We start from the raw sequence: 18,311 nt of genomic DNA, 5'->3' as shown, positions 1-18,311 counted from the left end.
AGTATGGAAGCTATAGTATAGCGCAAGTAGAGTAATGCGAGAAAAGCCCAAATCAGAGCCGCCCATTAGGGAATATAAAGATTGCCCAGAAATTACCCCTCTAATATTAAAAAAACCAGTACCTGTCCTTAATCCATGCGTCTATCTAAACGCAATAGCACCCTCACATATCCGAGATTGACGCATTAGCAATTGAATAATAGGTCAGGGTTCTTGGATAGGTGGTCATGGCTACTGGCGAATATATATACCCTTGCTAATCCGCGATGTGGCGTAGTGTTGCTTCGATGGGGGTTGAAGGGTGAAGATTGTATGAGCATGTGTGAGAGGTCGATTGTTGTAATAGGATGTGGAAGTGTATTGAGGGAGAATATACCTACTGATTGTGATCAACTAGGTCTGGTAGGCAAAGTAGAAGACGGATGGGTTCTGAGACAGATAATTGCTTAGTAGAAGGCCTTTTAACCACGGTGATGATGGTGGGTGTAAACATGCTGTGAATTAAGACGTCAACTGATTAATTTGACGATCATAAATATTTAGATCTGGGATAGAAAATTCAAAATATACAGAACTAGTCAAAGTAGTAAGTGATATTGGGATAATATTCAAGGGGTTTGACCCGCCTAATATATACTTCCGCACACCCAGCCCTGACTCCATTGTCCATCACCCACTAATTAGCCTTCATTCATAACCCATATCATTCTATCAATAGTTTCATCCTCATATCTCATTCCTATCACTCCTTGTCCGGGCCTGCATCCAACAAGACCCAATCCAATCCATAGCTCAAGGACACGGGTGAAGAAAAGGTCCTATAATTATAGAAAAAAACGTCGAAACAACACGCTCAAACGAGCCAACCTAAACCGCGACTCAAATACGCAAAACAAGCAGCGGTAGAAAAATCTTTTCCCAACCCCTGCCCCCAAATCTTTCAGGGCACATTTGTCTAAGGAAATTGTCGTAAAATAATCAGTCATCATGTTGAATCCTCGTGGAACGTGGGTTCCACTATCGCCTTTTTGCATTTGCTCCACATAGGTAATCATATCTTGCCCAGACACCTTTTTAAAGAAAAGAAAAACGCCCTCGGCGCCGTTTGAAAAACGACCTTAAAGCAACGCTAAATCGATGATTTTCCAGAATGGAAAGATGCGGTAGGGTATATAAAAAAATCCGAGGAAAACAATTAGCTGGCCAAGGCGCATAAATACCGTGCCGATATTAACTTTGAGAACGACCTTGTAGCTTGGGACATACTTGTGATGGCCTGCCGGCCAGGACATACGTGAATCTCAGCTAATAGTATAGAGAGTTGGGTATCCCACGATACTGTGAGATCTAGGTGAATGAATGCACTTAATATTTCGAGAAATAGAATGCTTGCACCGCCGATTTAAGATAAAATATTGACGAAAGATGAGTCGGGTATCCGCGAATAGCATTGCCTCATTTGCCCGGTTATGGAGCAATCTGAAAATCACTGCCGAATCTGTAGGTCACAATCATATATTGCGAGTACCAAGTCATGGTTAACTGGAGCGCATGTGGTGCTCTTCTTTCAAGTCGGAGTCGTGGTGACCAAACGAGTTGCCGTCTTGAAGATATTCACCGAAGCTATGACTTGGAGACATTTGATGAGGATGGCCCAAACTACCAGTTCTCAATTGATTACCGAGTGCAGGCCCTGAGTCGTAATGCCTGGGGACCGGTGGTAGCCCGTCATACGCCCTTGGAGGTGCGATGCCCTGTTGAGCATGGGGTCCAGGTTGTAGTGCAGGCAGTTGAACTCCCCCATGCGGTAGTGTAAGTGATGATTCAGGCATGCTCGTAACGTAACAATTTGATGGAAGCGATCCATTGCTGCCCATAGTTGTGCTTGGCCAGCCTCCAGCATACATGTTCTGCTGGGGACTCGTGAAACCTGGACGATAGCCATCTTGAAGCCCTGGGCTATGGGATTGGAATGTGCCCATGGGGCGATGGAACGTCGAATAATAGGGGGGATGGTCTTCGATATGTTGCGGATGTGGAGTATTGCGAACCATCGTTGGATGTGGTCGGGACTGAATTATGTTTTGAGAGTCCGAATCGAACTGGGATTGATGGTGCTGCAAGTTCGGCATCATGGTGGTGGGGGAGACAAGGCTGTCAGGGGTCGTGGATACGTTGGTAAGGGCTACATTGCCCTGTTCATCGTCTTCTTCCTTCAGTCCATCGTCTTCACCATCCGATTCTTCGACCCCAGAAAGTTCACCGCACATAATCGGGATCTCGGTATCGGCATCTGCGATCAAGGTAAGCTTTGGAGTAAAATTAGTGAGAGCGTGGAAGGCTACCAATTTCGCCATTCTTGTAGCGTTCCTCGGCCTTCGCGACTTTGAATATCTCTTTGAGGAAGGGCCTCTTGGCTGCATTTTCGGGATGCGCCTCTTCGGAAAACCAATTCGACATGACCTCCATGGTCACATCTTCCAGCTTCTTTACATTGAGACTAAGTTTCCGCACCGTTGGACATTGGTTCTCTGGACGCTCAACAATCATGCGGAGAATGTGGACTAGGAGCCGAATGCGTTCTGCACGCGTACGTTAATACATGGTCCGTAGTGCCCGTCGAAAAAGCTTACCAGGTTTAAGTAAATGATCTGGCTCCTTGTGCCGAACGGAGTTCTCGCCGGTGGTTGGCGGCCACCACGGTGGAGCTTGCGTATCGCCTTTGATATATGGATGGTGCGTTTGCTTCTTGGGCTCAACCAATTTAACAAATGCCTTCCCCATGACCTTGCATGAAGACTGTTGCATATCCTTAAACCGACCCTTGTAGTACTTCTCGACTTCAGCTGCATCCCCGATGACGAGAGGTTGGAATTTCTGGGCAGGGACTGGAATAGGAGCATCATTATCAGGGTGATGAGTTCGCTTCCTTTTACCCCCTATCATATCTTGACCTGGCCCTTGGGCTCTCGATTGACGAGGGCGGTAAAGACGTCCCATATCGGACGATGACTCTCCTCCACTGCTGGACTGTCTCCGGTACCCATTGGCACTATCAACGTCGAATTCACCATACATGCTCTCTTGACTATAGGCTACGAGGGAACTAGTTAACAAGCCGCCGATATATAGTAAACGAGATTTCTGACGCACCTGAGGTCGGATACGATCTATCTGCACCGGCCTTCCGCGTATGATCATGGAACAGGCGTATGTAACTTTCTGGGAACAGCTTCTGGTGATATGGTTTCAAAGAAGTTGAGGTGTATGTTCTTGTTTCTCCATTCTCAAGCTTCACAACGAGAACGAAGTCTTTCACGGGAACTTGAGCACCTTCTCTCAATGCGGTCTCGATCAGCTTGCAATAAATTAGTTCGATCACTCTGAAAGCTAGGAAGAGAAACCAACCATAGGATAGCTAGGATTAAGGGGCGCCGAGTATCTCGTTTCTGGCGGGATCTCCATATAAGGTCTTTCATTGCGAGTCCAGCCATCCCTGGTGGGGTGGAACTCGCCTTGTAGTAAGGAGTTCTCACGTCCTATGTTGACCATGCTGGGCGATGAGAGACAGGTAAGGAGATACTAGAGATACAAAGACTCTTCAGTGCGGGGCCGATGTACAAATCGAGCTGTCGTTTTGAGAATATATTTTTGCGAGATGAAATTGTTTATCAAATAGATTGATCAGGGCTAATTGTATCAACCCGACCGATTGGGAATGCAAGGCTCGTCGAGTGTGTGTGGGGACTGACACTTATATCCGATCGCTGCACACAAGACAAGTAGCTTGAGCGTGGCTGAGATGCACTGGGGTGGAACAAGCGGACAAGTTTTAGGAGGGAAAAGAAAATAGAAGAACAGGTGCAGCGCCGTGATGGGTAGGGCGGTATCGAACGTTTCTTTTTAGAGAAGGGTGGATCATGCGTTAGCTGGCTTTTGAAGTGCTCTGGCGGCCTTGTTGTGGTGGGCGTTTGCTCAAGATGAAGGAGCCCCGGGTGGTAGTTAGATGCCGTGGGAGTAGTGGTACAAGTGATCCAGGAGGTCGAATACGTGCAGCTAAGCGGCGGCGGCGGGGGGGGGGACTGTGCGGAGAAGCTGGGAAAGCTGGGAAGCTTACAGTATTATTAGCTATTGATTGCGGCGTGAGGCGTTGATGGTGGAAGGCTTGTCAGCATTGCAGCAAGCATGAGACCTGGACGAAGCCGACCGAGATCCTAATGAGCCCTCCCTCCCGAGACGTCACCCGTGTGTGCCGATTGGATCGGGGTTCTCCCTCGCAGAAACGGGAGTAATAAGATGAAGGCGGCGAGGTGGAGATGCCAGTTGCAACGACGCCGTTAACTCTGTTTGGCAGTGTGTTGTTTGTGTAGCTCTCTGTTGACAGGCTGGGCTGGAGATGTTGGGACCTGTTGGACCTGTGCGAGGTGCCCTTTTGTGTTTGATTGCCCTCTACTGCCCCAGAATTATACACATTCCCGAGCAGGAACGGGTATAAGACATCCGCCGCTATTATTAACTGTCTTTGATCGGCAGCCGGCAGAACTCGAGGGGGAGCTCGAGACTAGGCTGACAGGATTGGTACGATGGGACGGCCTCGCACTGCTGGATCACTGAGCAACGTTTCGAGCTGGCGGATGAGGCGAACCACAGACGCCAGCAAAGGGTGGAACAGGTAATTTGGGAAATTCCCGCGGTATCGGCGAGGGTTGAGACCTATATCCTAGGTTCGTGGACGAGGGGGTAGAGGGCGGAGGGGTTGGCGAGTCTTGGAGGTAAATAATGTCACACGAAACACATGGTATCCAAAACGCTCTCTCGTCGGGGGGTCTGAAAAGCAGGTCTCTCCCGTATTCAGATGGGGGGCGATGGACGAGGGCAGAGGGTGCTGCTGCGCTGCACGAAAAGATATAGAAAATTCACCGGCCCGCTTTAGCAGCACATCCCCGCGCAAATCGTGGAGGGTGTGGCAGAAGGTTGCAATGCTGAGCAAGGTTGGCAAGGTGGTAGTAAGGCTCAGAAGAAACAATATAAACGAGGGGTTGAGCTGCGTTGGACCCCGTCCTGGCGCTGTGCATCCTCTGCTGCCGTGACGCGATATGCAATGAGCGATTGCATGACGGGACCAAGTCCCGGTTCTTGCTCGTGCTCGTGGCAATAGTAGCGTTCTTGGGGCAGAGACACAGAGAACCCGGGAGAAAGATAGCGGTCAAGGCCGGTGTTCGAGATCAAAGCAGAGGTATTAGGTTATAGGCCAGGCCAGGGCAAGGCAGGGCAAGGCAAGAGACTCGAGAGACAGACAACAACAAGGAGCCATCTGCAGCGGACTGAGTGCAGATGGCAGACACTAACTGGCCCCGAAGTCCAACGCACCCTGTCAGCCCGTCCAGCGTACTGCGTATTGCGTACTCCACCGAGCAGAAGCGTTTGAAGCAGCGATGGGCAATAATTTACCAGTCCAGATGGCTGACGACACGCAAACATGCTTCCCACCAGTAACAGTAACCGTAAGCCTGGAGAGCTTGCGGTTGGCGCGTCTTTTGCGGACGCAAAACACAGGAGTATCAGTACTTCGTACGCTGCGGCAGGCCAGCAGGGAGGGAGAAAGCCTCATCGACGCCCACCCTGGCTGCCATCAGGGAGGGGGGCCGATCAGTAACGGTTCCTGGCGAGACACGCCCTGGACTGTGGACTCTGGAGGTCCTGGAGCCCTTGGAGCCCACTGTCGCGCCCTTGAATTGGGCGGCGCTGCATCCGCTCCCGATGGATGGGAGATCGAGGGAGATCGCGAGGGCACAGTGGCCAGAGACAGAGAGAGTAGAGAGAGACAAAACGACGATTATCAGGAAATAGCGAAGAGAGAAGATGTTCTGCGCATTTGTCGCGGTTTCAAATAAGCCGTACGTACACTCAGGAAGCCGATATAATTAATTGTGGCCCTTAGCCCGTTCGTTATTATTCAGTCCTTGTTCCCCCTGAGCTCCGCCATGCTCGCCTCCGCCTTGGCCGGTGATCTCGCCCTCCTCGTGTGAGTTCGTTTGCGGGCAAAGAAAGCATTTAGCAGCACCGTCTATCTATCTCTGTTCCCAACGCTCCCCAAAGCTCCCCATCATTCAGCGTCTCGCCGTGGCGGTGGCTGTCGCCGCTCGGCCGCGGGGCCGCGAGTATGAAAGGGGCCCCCAGCCAGGGCGTTTGGTATTCGAGTTCTTCGTACTTCGTACCTGTACATAGTACGTACAGAGTATCGTAGTATACAGGACGAACCTCGTAACTCGATGCTGTCGACCGCGGACGCTGGGGGCCACTCGGTCGTGGGTCTAATCCGGAGCCCAAAGCCCATACGACAGTGCTATTTGCGGCGGGGATGCAGCCGGCGGGGAGCCAACCAGGCACTATGGGTGATAGCATACTATACTCCGTACGAAGTATAGTCTCGTCGTCTCGTCGTCTCATCGTCCCATCATCTCACCATCCCGTCGTAGGCACAGGCTCCAGGAGACACGACGCGCATGGCATCGCAGCGCATGGCATGGAAAGGCGTGGGCGGGCGTGGGGGCTGCTATCCTGTCGACACGTCAGGCTGGGGAACTTGTAATAAGAAAGATCGCTCTCGACCCTCCAGGCGACTTACTGGCACCTTTGTCTGGAACAATTTCGGTCTGTGAGCTGTAATAACACCACGGCTCCGTACAATAACAATATTAAAATCCGGAAAGCACGGCTTCACCCTGGAGTAGCAGTCGCAGGAGTAGTAATAATACAAAATGGCATATTGGTCGCGTCTCGAGGAGTCTTGTGGCAATGGACTTTTTGGAGCGGTGTTTAGCGGGTGGTTGAATAGTGATCGGGCGTTGTCGTACAGCACCCAAATCGCTATGGACGTGGTGTTTTCCGTGTGGTATTCTCCCCGACTACACCATTGGGCGTCGCGGGTTGCAAGTCGCACAAACATTCTTCATTCTTGGTACTGGAACTGGGTCAGGAAACCTACACTGCTCTTCTTCCGGCATGTCCCGTTGATGCTGGCTCAAGTATGTGCTACGTACGAGCCTCGGAGCGCATACCGCGGCAGGTGCCAAACTCCAGGACATGGCATGGTACTATCTACGGAGTATGGTGCTATAGGTACGTTATATAGAGTATCCAGCAGCATAGGAAAGGGGCAACGAGCTACGACCATGAGTTTGGGGTTGAGTTTGAGTTTGAGTTAGAGTTTAGCACCTGAAAGCTAAAGAAGTTTGAAGCCACATCCCCAGGTCCAAGTCTTCATTCCCACCCTCATCCTCACTCTCGTCACCATTGCCATCGCCATCACTGATAATTCTAGATCTCGAGAGCTCTCAAACACCCCCCACCGTCAGACGGTTGTGAGGTGCCGCAGGGCAGAGAACCGCGCCGTCCTCTTGCTTGTAGGATCAAGCTTGGGATATTCAATCTTCGGGCCCTGTTGTTGAATCCCAGCCCCAACGTAGCATCCTCCGTCAAATATTCCGGCTCCCAGACGAATCCAACGATGGTAGCGATCCTCCAGGATTATTTTCTACTAGCCGGTCTCGCATCACGCTCAAGCATCCCACCTGTAACCGGGACGTCTTCTCAAAATATTTTTTTACGGGTTGGCGTTTGATGGAGCTGGTACCGTGACTGATCGTCGTCTTGTCGGGGCTAGGCGCCGGAGGTGCTCCTGCGTATAGACTACACTTGTCGTGAACAAAGTATCCTCCGAATCTCCGATTTCCAAACAATTGGACCTAGGGACATCACCGCTCTAGGAGGTATAGTACTTCGTACCGCTACGGGATATTCCGTTTAATTCAGGTTTGTCCACCACTCCCACACACTCGTAACTGGAAGTTGACAACTTATCTAGGTCTCGGATATTTTCGGCATACTTCCCTAAGCATCATACTTCCTTGTTATGGTTGAGCGAGCCGACTGATACAACGACTCTACTACTGTAGCTCGAGTGGCGACAATGTCTTGCTATCCCCACGAATGTTTCGAAGCCTTGTTTCGGAATCCGTCATCTAGATGTGCTTACTCAATTTTTAGGTACCATTCCTATTTTTGGCCAGTTCTCGACTGTGGTAAACTTGCGCTGGCACCACAGTAGATTGGGTACCGTACCATGATCCGTGTCGCTGGTCGCCGGTCAGTGTTGGGCTTGCATCGAGAAGTCCGAGAAGTCGCCATAGATGGTATCACACGACGAGATCTTCCAGATTATCTTTAGGGCCCTACCCGCCTTTACCATTGGAATTCCGAATCCAGCCCCGTTAAGAGTCAAGATACTTTTTGGTGTGCTCGTATAGGCCGGGCAGTGTAACGTGCCTGCACTGAGATGGTGGTGCACCGAAGATACGGCATCACCTTGTACTGCGTACAGAGGGATGGACCCCGACGCATGCCGCCTGGTTGAGCATCATGTCAGTACATGGAGGACTGGTAAGCAGTAGTGATTCTCCCATATGCACATGCACATCCATACCCCTATTCTATTCAAGGATGAACATCCGCGCTGGATATACTTCAGTCACGCGTGTCTATATGCAGCTATTTGCAGTGATACTTCGTACTCACTTCGCACATCTCGCCGCCCGCTTCGCACTATTACCTGCGCCGGTTGTCTCGCGTGGGCTCCGCGCCATAGAGCGGCGGTCCTTCTGGCCGCAACGGGCGCAACCTTATGTCGCACAACACACCACAGCGCAACTGAGAGTACGGTGGCGGGCGAGGGATATTTCTTCCCCGGGCCAATAACAATGCCAAATGCCAATCCTTCCGCAATTTATGGATCCCCCGCCATACGGACGCTACCCGCTGGGCTGGCTGGCGTTGGGCTTGCTGCGTTGGCCGCGTGCAGGTTGATGTGAAGATTGTTAGCGTGTGTAGAATGTCCATGTAGATGTACATAAGATCCAACAGAGGATGTACTATGCGGTGCTAGCACTATACAGTAATACTCGAGTACATCAATCACACTCTCCCTGTCTCCCTGTCGCGACCAGTCACTTCTCATATCAGCCGCCTCCCAGCGGGTCGGATACCAGATCTCCAATCCCTGTCTCGGGCTAGGATCTCGCTGCCGTCGGGAAGTGGCCGACTCGGCATGCGCCAATGGCGGCACGGCTCAGCCAATCGACCCTAATCCACGGCGCGGCCCTTCTGGCCCGCGGGCAAGCGGGCCGGCGGTCTCGGCTCGGCGCTCGGGCGTTCCAGGAGAGGGAGTGGGAGAGGACAAGGACGAGGAAGAGGGCGAGGGAGAGACATAAAGGCTGCTCCGTGTATATACGGAGGTCCATACGGAAGTTCTGCATAAGGTGGGTACATACGGCGCAGACTCCGTTATAGATACATAAAGCCACCAACAACCGGCTACCACCACCATCGCAAGGGCTGCGACAAGGGGCAGCGTACGGTACGGACGAGGCATGCGGTGCGATAGAGGATGATGCCTTCCGTACGTGGCATTGCAAGCATGTATTTCCATATCGGTAGGCGGGGTTATCTTTCGTGCTAAGTTGTTTCCCCAGCGGGTGTACTTCGTATAAAGCAAGGGACTTCTCACCAAATCAATCCAAATTGTACTCTACTTGACCGTCCACGGCCCTAATCCTCGATATGGCGTGCGCCCCGAAAAAGATAAAAAGAAATAAGGCTTAGGACCTGCAGTGTATTCCTCCTTAGGTGAGTTTGACGTACAAAACCGGCCACGTGCAGAAGGGAGGCTAATCGAAATGCAGCCCTAGAGGTCATCGAACCTGCTTTCCTGCTTGTTTCTTGTTTCCTGTTTCTTGACGAAACAGTTCGCAGCCACCAGATACTGCGGAGAAATCCACGCCTATCATAAAGGAGTGGAGAACTTCGAAGGCGGCTCATGGCTTCGCTGCTGTCGAAATATGTTTGCCCGTCTAGGTTCTTCCCGCCCGGATGCAGGGCCGTTCCCTGGAGATGCCGCTGTTGATCTTGTTCTGCTGCAGAAAACGCGTCGTACGCCCGCATCCTGGGTGGCGCCTAACAAGACTTGTGACGATAACGATGTTGTCTGGAGTCGCTGGTACCCTGGCATACAACGCTCAGTCTGTAAGACATCCTGCCATTGCACCAATCAATCCTCACTATCCCGTCCGCAGTAACCTTCCCAGCCAAAGACTTTGGTCAAACCAGAAACCTACACATCATTGCCCAATAGTTACGAATCCACCTCGAGCCTCCAAGAACGGAAACCATTTCCCCGGCGCCTAGATTCCTTGATATAACAGCGCTTGTTTAGTGGTGTGTGCGGAACGGGGGCCGCTTGAGGCAGCTAGTGCTTCCTTCGCCGTTTGTAGGTACACAAGATACATACATGTACAACCCCAGCCACGCGGAGTACGTTACGCAAGGTCTCGGATCGTCGAGGCCGGGGCCGAAACCATGATGATCTTAGACATGTCTTGGGTTTATGGACCAGGCTCATACAGCCCCCTACGTCCAAGAATCTGGACTCGCAACTCTCTGAATCACCTCATTTCATTTCACTATTCACGGAGTATTCCTGGGCCGGAGCAAGGATCTAGAACAGCACGCCAATGTTTAATAACCTAATTCTCACAGTATGGGCAGTAGTGCGACATATCCCAAATGAATTGATGGGCCTGATGACGTTGAGCACTTCCGGGTTCTGCGGGCATGTAACGCTAGATCGACATCCCATCCGAGTCAAATCCTACTCTTATGCTATGCCACGAGTCGTGGATCTCTGAGGCTATCCTCCATTTTAGTAAACAAGCCTCGGTCCCTTATTTTCAGCTGCAAATTCCACCCGTGTTAATTAGTTTGCCACCTCCTGGATTTCACACTAGCGCCTAAGCTAAAATAGATACCAATATATCCCTACCCAGAACCAAGTTTCCAACCTGGTTATTATTTCTTTTCCCTAAAATTAATAGAAGGGAGCAGCAAATCAATTCAGTAGAGGCTGACAGTCATATGGTATCACTGGTTACACACACCTGGAGTGGCAAAGTTTATATAACCTGTTGGCCCATTTCAAGAAAACCAAGACATAAAGATTCTCATTCATATCGAATCAGTGCTTACTTTGTACACACCTGGTCGAAATATAGCTTCATTTCCTTATATGCCATTTATTTAACCTTCCAATGTCTATCTCTCTCTAAGTTGCAACTGGGGATCCTGCATATCCAAAACTACAGCCCTACGTAATCCTACATTAGCACAAAAAGCAAGGAAAGAGGAGATTCTTATAGCATCTTGGAGAAATCATTGTGATTTTATTGTTTATGTGTTTATTCTGTCGATCATTCAATTTTAATTTTATTAGGCTACAAGCTATGGCAATAGGTATTTGGCGCATGATTGGTATTTGGACCAAAAACGAACGCCAAACCCCAATTCACTTTTTATCCACCCAATTGTACATCCGTAAAGCAGCTCAAATGGTGTCACCTCATCGGATAACAATGAGGGGTACAAACACCTCGATACTATCTAGAACCGTCCAGCCCGGCCTCCTTAGCCAGCTTCCAAAACAAACTCTTCTCCTTCATCTCGAGCAGATTCTTCGGCGTATCAAATTCCATCACCTTGCCCTGCTCCAGGACTACAATGCGATCCGAGTCCATAATGGTATTGATGCGATGAGCGATGGTGATGATGGTGCGGTTGGAGAATAGGGGGGAGCGAAGCGTTGTTTGGAGGAGAGCATCGGTTTCTACGTCCACTGCGGCCGTGGCTTCGTCAAGGACAAGGATGTTTGAGGGTGTTAGGAGCGCCCTTGCTAGGGAGACGAGCTGACGTTGGCCTTGGGAGAGATTAGAGCCACTATACGGGTGAGGGTTGTGTCAGTAAGGTTGTGGAGTTTTAGCTGCGAGGTGGTGCATATGTAAGGGGAAGCGGGAAGTAGATAGGAGCGGCGCATGCCTTGCTCCGAAGCAGCTGAAGGGGGAAGTGGGGCTTGTCTCAAAGGGTATGTCTCAACGCGATAGTGCTGGCAATGTGTGATAGGAGGTAGGTAGGCGGAATAGAAACGTACCCTTCATGGATTTTGGCTTCGAGACCGCCATTCATGCTCGCAACGTGGTCCTTCAACCTAGCATGTTCTAAACCATCATTAGTACAAGTGCTGCTGTATGTGGCACCGTTTGCGGTAGCTGATCGCTCATTTTCACAAGCATTATGCCCGTCAACAAGCGGGGGAAGCTGCCAGGGAACCAATGTACTTACCAAGTACGCTCCATAACTCAGTGTCATCATGAACATGGCCAGGATCAAGATTATCTCTAACCGTGCCTTCAAACAGAGCCGCATCTTGTGGAATAATTGCTAATCTTCGCCTCAAATCTAGTAGCCCTATGGTTGATGTATTTAACGAGTCGATGCTTATGTTACCTTCAGCTGCCTCAATGATGCGGAATAGGGCAAGTGTTAGTGAGGATTTCCCAGCTCCAGTTCGCCCAACCACACCTATCTTCTCGTGAGGTTTGATATCGAGATCGATGTTATTGAGCACCAGGGGTAATCCTTCTCGGTATCGGGTGCTATAGTTATTGAACTGGACGGAGCCGGCAGCTGGCCAGCTGACTGCGGGGCGGTGCCGAGGAATAACCTCGGGTGCTTCGCTAGGCAGCCGTGCATATTCCAGAACACGTTCCACGGATACAATGTTGGTCTCGACTTCTACGGTCTGCCTAACAATCCAATTCAAAGACTGGGTGATTTGAAGAGCGTATGACATCGCCAGTCCAACCATACTAGCAGAAAGTTTGCTGCCCGAGGAGACAGATACAATGGCAAATCCTGCGGCACTGAGAATAATGATCGAGCCTAGGAACTCGAGACGCACAGCCAGCCATCTATTACAGGAGTCAGAAATACTTCCAAACCCAAGTAGCGCCGAAACGGAACGCAGAAGACTTGCCTATTTGCATTTATAGAAGGGAAATATGCACGCAAATTGGCATCTACCTTCCATTCATTCTCCATGGCAAAACGAGCCTGTTGACGGTATGCCCGGATGGTGGTAATGCCGCCAAGGGACTCTTGGAAATGGGCATAAATTGGGCTTCGACTAACAGAGTCTAGTCGCTTCAGCTCTCGAGACGTTCGCAAATAGTAGCGTTGAACCCAGTAATAGACACCAGATAATGGGATAATTAAGGCGACGAAGGCTGGGGTTGACGCCGAAATCACAACCAACGTGAAAATTGCGCGGGCGCTATTAACGAATAGCATGTTGAATGTCCTTGCAAGCACCTAGCAATCTCCGCATTAGTTCAGCCGTATCGACGGACAATGTGGGGTTGGATATGTCAAGGACTTACCTCGTCGACACGGTAAATATCGCTATTTGCAAAGCGATTGGGTCAGTAAAACAGCAATCAAAAAGGGGCTCGGGTGTCATGTTACACAACATGCACTCGACAAACCAGGACCCGGGGTACATAGTGCAGAATCTGTGCCCCAAGATGGATGGACGGAGGGTTCGGGACCACTTGGTCCCTGTAGCGATGTGATTCGGCCAATATCGATAATATCGCAGTTTGAGTTTGAATGGCAATGCACCGTCCCCGCACTTGATCGGGCGACGAAGATTCGAGATCAGCAGATCAGATCTCGACCACAAATCAAGAAATAGGAGCATAAGACATGAGATATTGCAAGGAGACATACCTTGAGAATCTGTTTAGGATGCGGCCGGCTGGGGTACTGATATCTCGTCAGTAGGGTACAGATTCGAACATAATAGGCAGCGGCCACTCACGTTTCAAAGAAGCTCATAGGCGACCTGAAGATGGCCAAAGCCATTCTTTCATGGAGCTTTCTAGATGCCTATTGTGGAAGGGACACATTAGCATCCGTATAATCCAGGAATCCAATCACACAATTCACTCACCTCAATAGAACAGAATATCCACAGGATCAAGGTCTGGATAAAAACAAGAAGTGCGCCACCGATGCCGAAAGCAAAGAAGACCCCGATGTATTTGCCAACGTTAGGGTTTCGACCTTCCTTGCCGTTGATCTCAGCCCATTCCTTCAACCAGAAATTCGACCCTAAAATCTGGTTAGCATTATATTTCGACGGTTAGAGAATCTTGGGAAACGGGAACGTATGCAGGAATCTCGGATGGGCGGGCTCAGACGACGACTTACCAACTTGCGCTGTTTGGCCGCCGAGTAACATCAACGCGTATATGGCAACAGCAAGGAGGTTGCTAGTTTTAGCATATTCAGAGTATACTATGAGCAGTTAGCAAGGCATGAATGATAGATTGCCGATTGCAATTTCACAGGTGACGCAAGTGACGGGAATCCTTACCATCCCATTTGACCTTTCCTTGCTCGGAGAACTCCTTATTCTGTTTCGATTTCACGTTCCCATTCTCTTCATCGCGAAGCTTGCCTCGAGGTCCCTTGAAGCTTGCAGCACTCGCGCGTCTCAGGCTGTCAGTGCGCGCCTTCCGCTTCCTAGCATCAGATGAGGGTTGGATGGGTTGTAGTTGGGTTAGGTGTTCTTGAGCTTCTTCCCGTTCTTCTTCCTTTTCATGATCATCAATTGCACTTTCTATATCGATCATCGTGGATGAGTCGCTCGCGACTCCCTCTGATTCGCCAGAGTTGTCCTGACTTCCGACCGTCTTCATGAGGGTTGATATTTCACCTTTCATCGCCATGAGTTGGTCGTACGTGCCACGTTCAATGACCTTCCCATCTCGAAGCAAACATATGAAGTTCGCCTCCATCAAAACAGGGATAGAATTGGTGGCCAAGATTCTAGTTTTGCCGCTTAGTAACCCATTTGGTCCTAGGACATTCTCGATCAGATGTCTTCCAACGTGTTGGTCAACTGCTGATAAGCAATCGTCAAGCAGGTAGATGTCGGCCCTTGCATAGACAGCTCTTGCCAATGTTAATCGTGCCTTCTGACCGCCGCTCAGCGAAATGCCACGCTCCCCAACTTCAGTCTCATCTCCATCAGGTAATTGAGCGAAGTCTTCTAGTAAAGCACAAGCCTTAACAGTTTTGTCATAAAAGATGGGATCGTACTTGTGACCAAACAAGATATTCTCTTTGACGCTAGCATTCATAACCCAAGACTGCTGGGCAACGTATGCAGTTGATCCGTGAACCACAACTTGCCCCTTCACCTTCCATAGGTCTCCAAGCATAGCTTGAAGGAATGAGGACTTGCCGGCGCCAACCCGCCCAACGATACATGAGAGCTCGCCTTTTGCGGCGGTGAAATTGATATCTTCTAGCGCGTTTCGTCCAGCGTGACGGTCCCAAGAAAAGGTGCCATCCCGGACAGACAGAGACTCCTCGCCATCCTCATCCACGGGGCCCTTCAGAATAACTGCATCAGGTTGGAGTTCCTCCGCGGCAAGGAATGCGGTCATACGCCCCACCGCAACCGAAGCTTCGATGATGGAGGTGATAACCATAGGCAATATTGCCAAGGGGAACGTGAGCAAATTGAACAGGGTCAGGGCAGGGAAAACAATCTCCGTAGTCAACGGCGTATCCTTCGTCAGAACAAACACGGTAAAGGTTGAGCATGATACCAAGAAAGGGGTAGTGGACCAGGTGAAGTTAGCAACAGCTTGACCAGCGCCAATCTTTCGGAGTGTCTTCAACTCCCGATCATTTCGAATGTAGTTGAGCTTCTGCATAAATGCACTACCCCAAGCGTACAATTTGATGCTCTTCATGTTGTTGATGATCTCGGCAATAAGTCTTGTTCGAGAATCCTTATTCTTCATTTGCTCTTTCTGTAACCTCTTCATCATTCGTGCAATGATCCCATTAATAGGAATCATGAAGATCATCGCGCCCACTCCCGCCAGCATGGACAATCCGACAAGTTGATACAAGCTGATCATGCAAAGGGTAATCTGGTAGGGCGCGGACCACAACTGTTGGCCATACTGGGTCAGGTCCTGGAGACGCTGTGTATCCACCGCCATGTAATTAACAATATCGCCTGTCGACTTAGCAGCCCTGCCTTCATTGGACAGTTTGAGAGATTTGGAATAGATTGCTGAAGTGAGAGACGTCTTGATACGCATGCCAGTCTCAAAGGCCCGCTGGAAGTATTGATGCAGTGCTGTAGTCTGGCCTACAGAGACAGCAAACATACCTAGTGCAATAGCAGCACCTCTAATGACGGGCTGGGGGTTTTCAGAGCGGTAGGAGTCCACCCAGCTGATGAGAAGCCTGAGCAACTGAGGCTGGATGAAAGCTAAGGTATCCGAGGCGATTTTGAAGAGAGAACCGCGGAAATATGGGCCAGAAAACGCCCGGAAGATAGCCATCCAGAGGGACGGGCTTTTCTTATGGTCCAGTTCGTACTCCCACGCTTTCTGGAAAGCCCCTCCTGTCGCCTTGGTTGTGTCTCTCTTTGCCAGATTCCAGAGATCATCCTCAGTCAAAAACTTCTTATACCCTCGCTTCATCATAGGTGTCATCCAGCTGAATGTGAGGATAGAGAAGACGGTTGCATATTCAACAGGGCATTCATCATCATCCTCAAGAGCATGGTAAGTACTCGTCTTCTTTGACACTAGCCATTCCAAACCAAACTCCATCCATGACAGTCCAAATCCAACGCAGTATGCAATGAAGTATGTCAGACTTTTGTGGTATATTTGTTGCGAGATGAGACTTCGGAGCTTGACGCTGTATGCGGTGAGGAGCAAGAGCCAGTAAAAGAGCACTACTCCATTAGGATTCCGCAGCCTACTATGCTCAAGCCATTGGATAGTAAAGATCACACCCAAGGATACAATCGTAAGGAAGCTACTCCACACTCGAAAGTCACCGGCCCATACATCGCGGTAAGTGAGGATCTGGACGACGAGCTGGATAACTACAGATATAGCAATCGCGATAATAAGTGCCTGTTCATAATCCTACGTCAGCAATATCCTCACAACTAGGTGCCATTCGATCCAATATTCTATACTCTCAAGCCAAGAGGGGCAGTGAATTCATACCTGTTTGGTCCAGAAGTGCCAATCCTTCGCTATCACAAACTTATGCTTCCTCCTGGTCAACCACCAGACCGCAATCGCGCCGCCAAGTATACCAAATGCAGCTACACTTGCTACCCAGACGTCCATAAAGCATGGCGTAAAATCATATCGATGGGGGGCCAGTGGGCCCCATCCCTCTTTGTTCGCGCATAAAGGCTGCCTACGAGAGCTTTCTGCGGAGAGGTATCCGGATCCAATCTGGAATGGAGAGGCAGGATGGTAGCCTGTGAAGGATCCTGTCGAATAGAGGGGCTTTTGCGAGGAGCTGCCCATGGCGGATGGCTGCGGATTTTGCTGTAGATGCTTGCAGTATTCGGCTCTGGCGAGCTTCTCGACGCTCCAGGGAGATGGAGCTGGTCAACCCAGGTTTGTCTCCCAGTGGAAACCGCGCGGTTGAGCAATGAAATAGAAACAAATCGGATCGACTATTTAGAGGGCATGGAGACGATATAGCGAGTAAGATATCGTATCTACCCGGCAAGAATGAGCGGAAGGAAAGGGAATGTTTTTTGAGGTGAGCGATTGCGGCGTCATGACTGGTAGGCTCGGAATTAAACTCTCGTCCACCGCCTCGCGCCGTATGACAAAGCTTCTGCCTCGCTATCCCTGCTTCTGCTGGCTTTTGATTACACATCAGCGACCTCTACGGATAATATAATTCCGCCCTTTCTCCTAGAGGGGGATTAAATGGCTAAAGTAATAATAAACATTCCCATTGAATACCCTTAGTGCTACCACTGCATTACCTACAACTTGGCTGTGGGTAGTATCCATCATGCTATTGGGCAGACATCGCCACCCAAGCTTTGCAAGCCTCTTCATTCATTGTCACCCTGAGCTTTTATATTTCCCCGTCTTACTGTCATTATAAATAAAGCCTCGGTCTCTGCCCCTTGAAACTTAAAAGGTTGATGTTCCTGTCATTCTTCGCACACGAACAGGGTCGTCACTCGCTGCATATTCACTAACAACATAAGGTAGGTAGGGAGGGACTTGACAGCAAATAATGTCTCGATTTGCTAGGGATCCAACCTACGAAGCTCTTTCAAGTGCAGCAAAGTTGTGCGTAAAGAAAACCCTCCCCCATCTTTTCTATCCGGCGCATTGGCCATCATCAAAAGTTCCCTCCCGCCCATTCTGTGCTGGCCAAGCAAAATTACAAAGGAAAGGAGCCGGCCCAAGATGCCGACATCTACCAGTAATACCCCTGGATAATTGCCAATTAGAAACTGTAACATTGAAAAGTCCATACATGAAGTGGTAGGGACAAGCAAAAGC

The 18,311-nt window shown here is 50.0% G+C and overlaps 3 protein-coding genes across 3 annotated transcripts; 1 reads left to right on the top strand and 2 right to left on the bottom strand.

The window, feature by feature from the left end:
* Positions 1-1,538: 1,538 nt before the first annotated feature.
* BP5553_03717 (uncharacterized protein) lies at positions 1,539-3,552 on the bottom strand (the record flags this gene model as incomplete). Its single annotated transcript, XM_032012340.1, has 5 exons — positions 1,539-2,293; positions 2,346-2,582; positions 2,634-3,095; positions 3,154-3,358; positions 3,409-3,552. The coding sequence occupies 5 exons, from the start codon at positions 3,550-3,552 to the stop codon at positions 1,539-1,541; spliced, it is 1,803 nt and encodes a 600-aa protein (XP_031872033.1).
* A 1,907-nt stretch (positions 3,553-5,459) lies between these two features.
* On the top strand, positions 5,460-5,894 carry BP5553_03716 (uncharacterized protein; the record flags this gene model as incomplete). Its single annotated transcript, XM_032012339.1, has 1 exon — positions 5,460-5,894. One exon carries the CDS (start codon positions 5,460-5,462, stop codon positions 5,892-5,894), a length of 435 nt encoding a protein of 144 aa, XP_031872032.1.
* A 5,592-nt stretch (positions 5,895-11,486) lies between these two features.
* On the bottom strand, positions 11,487-17,306 carry BP5553_03715 (putative multidrug resistance protein; the record flags this gene model as incomplete). Its single annotated transcript, XM_032012338.1, has 11 exons — positions 11,487-11,823; positions 12,035-12,101; positions 12,226-12,919; positions 12,967-13,254; positions 13,323-13,344; positions 13,672-13,707; positions 13,763-13,830; positions 13,895-14,055; positions 14,155-14,241; positions 14,321-16,898; positions 16,995-17,306. The coding sequence occupies 11 exons, from the start codon at positions 17,304-17,306 to the stop codon at positions 11,487-11,489; spliced, it is 4,650 nt and encodes a 1,549-aa protein (XP_031872031.1).
* Positions 17,307-18,311: the final 1,005 nt, after the last annotated feature.

Source organism: Venustampulla echinocandica (assembly GCF_003357145.1).
Source record: "Venustampulla echinocandica strain BP 5553 chromosome Unknown scaffold_1, whole genome shotgun sequence".
Taxonomy (NCBI): Eukaryota; Fungi; Ascomycota; class Leotiomycetes; order Helotiales; family Pleuroascaceae; genus Venustampulla; species Venustampulla echinocandica.
The sequence above is the reverse complement of the archived record's forward strand: the minus strand, read 5'-3'. Positions and strand labels throughout refer to the sequence as shown.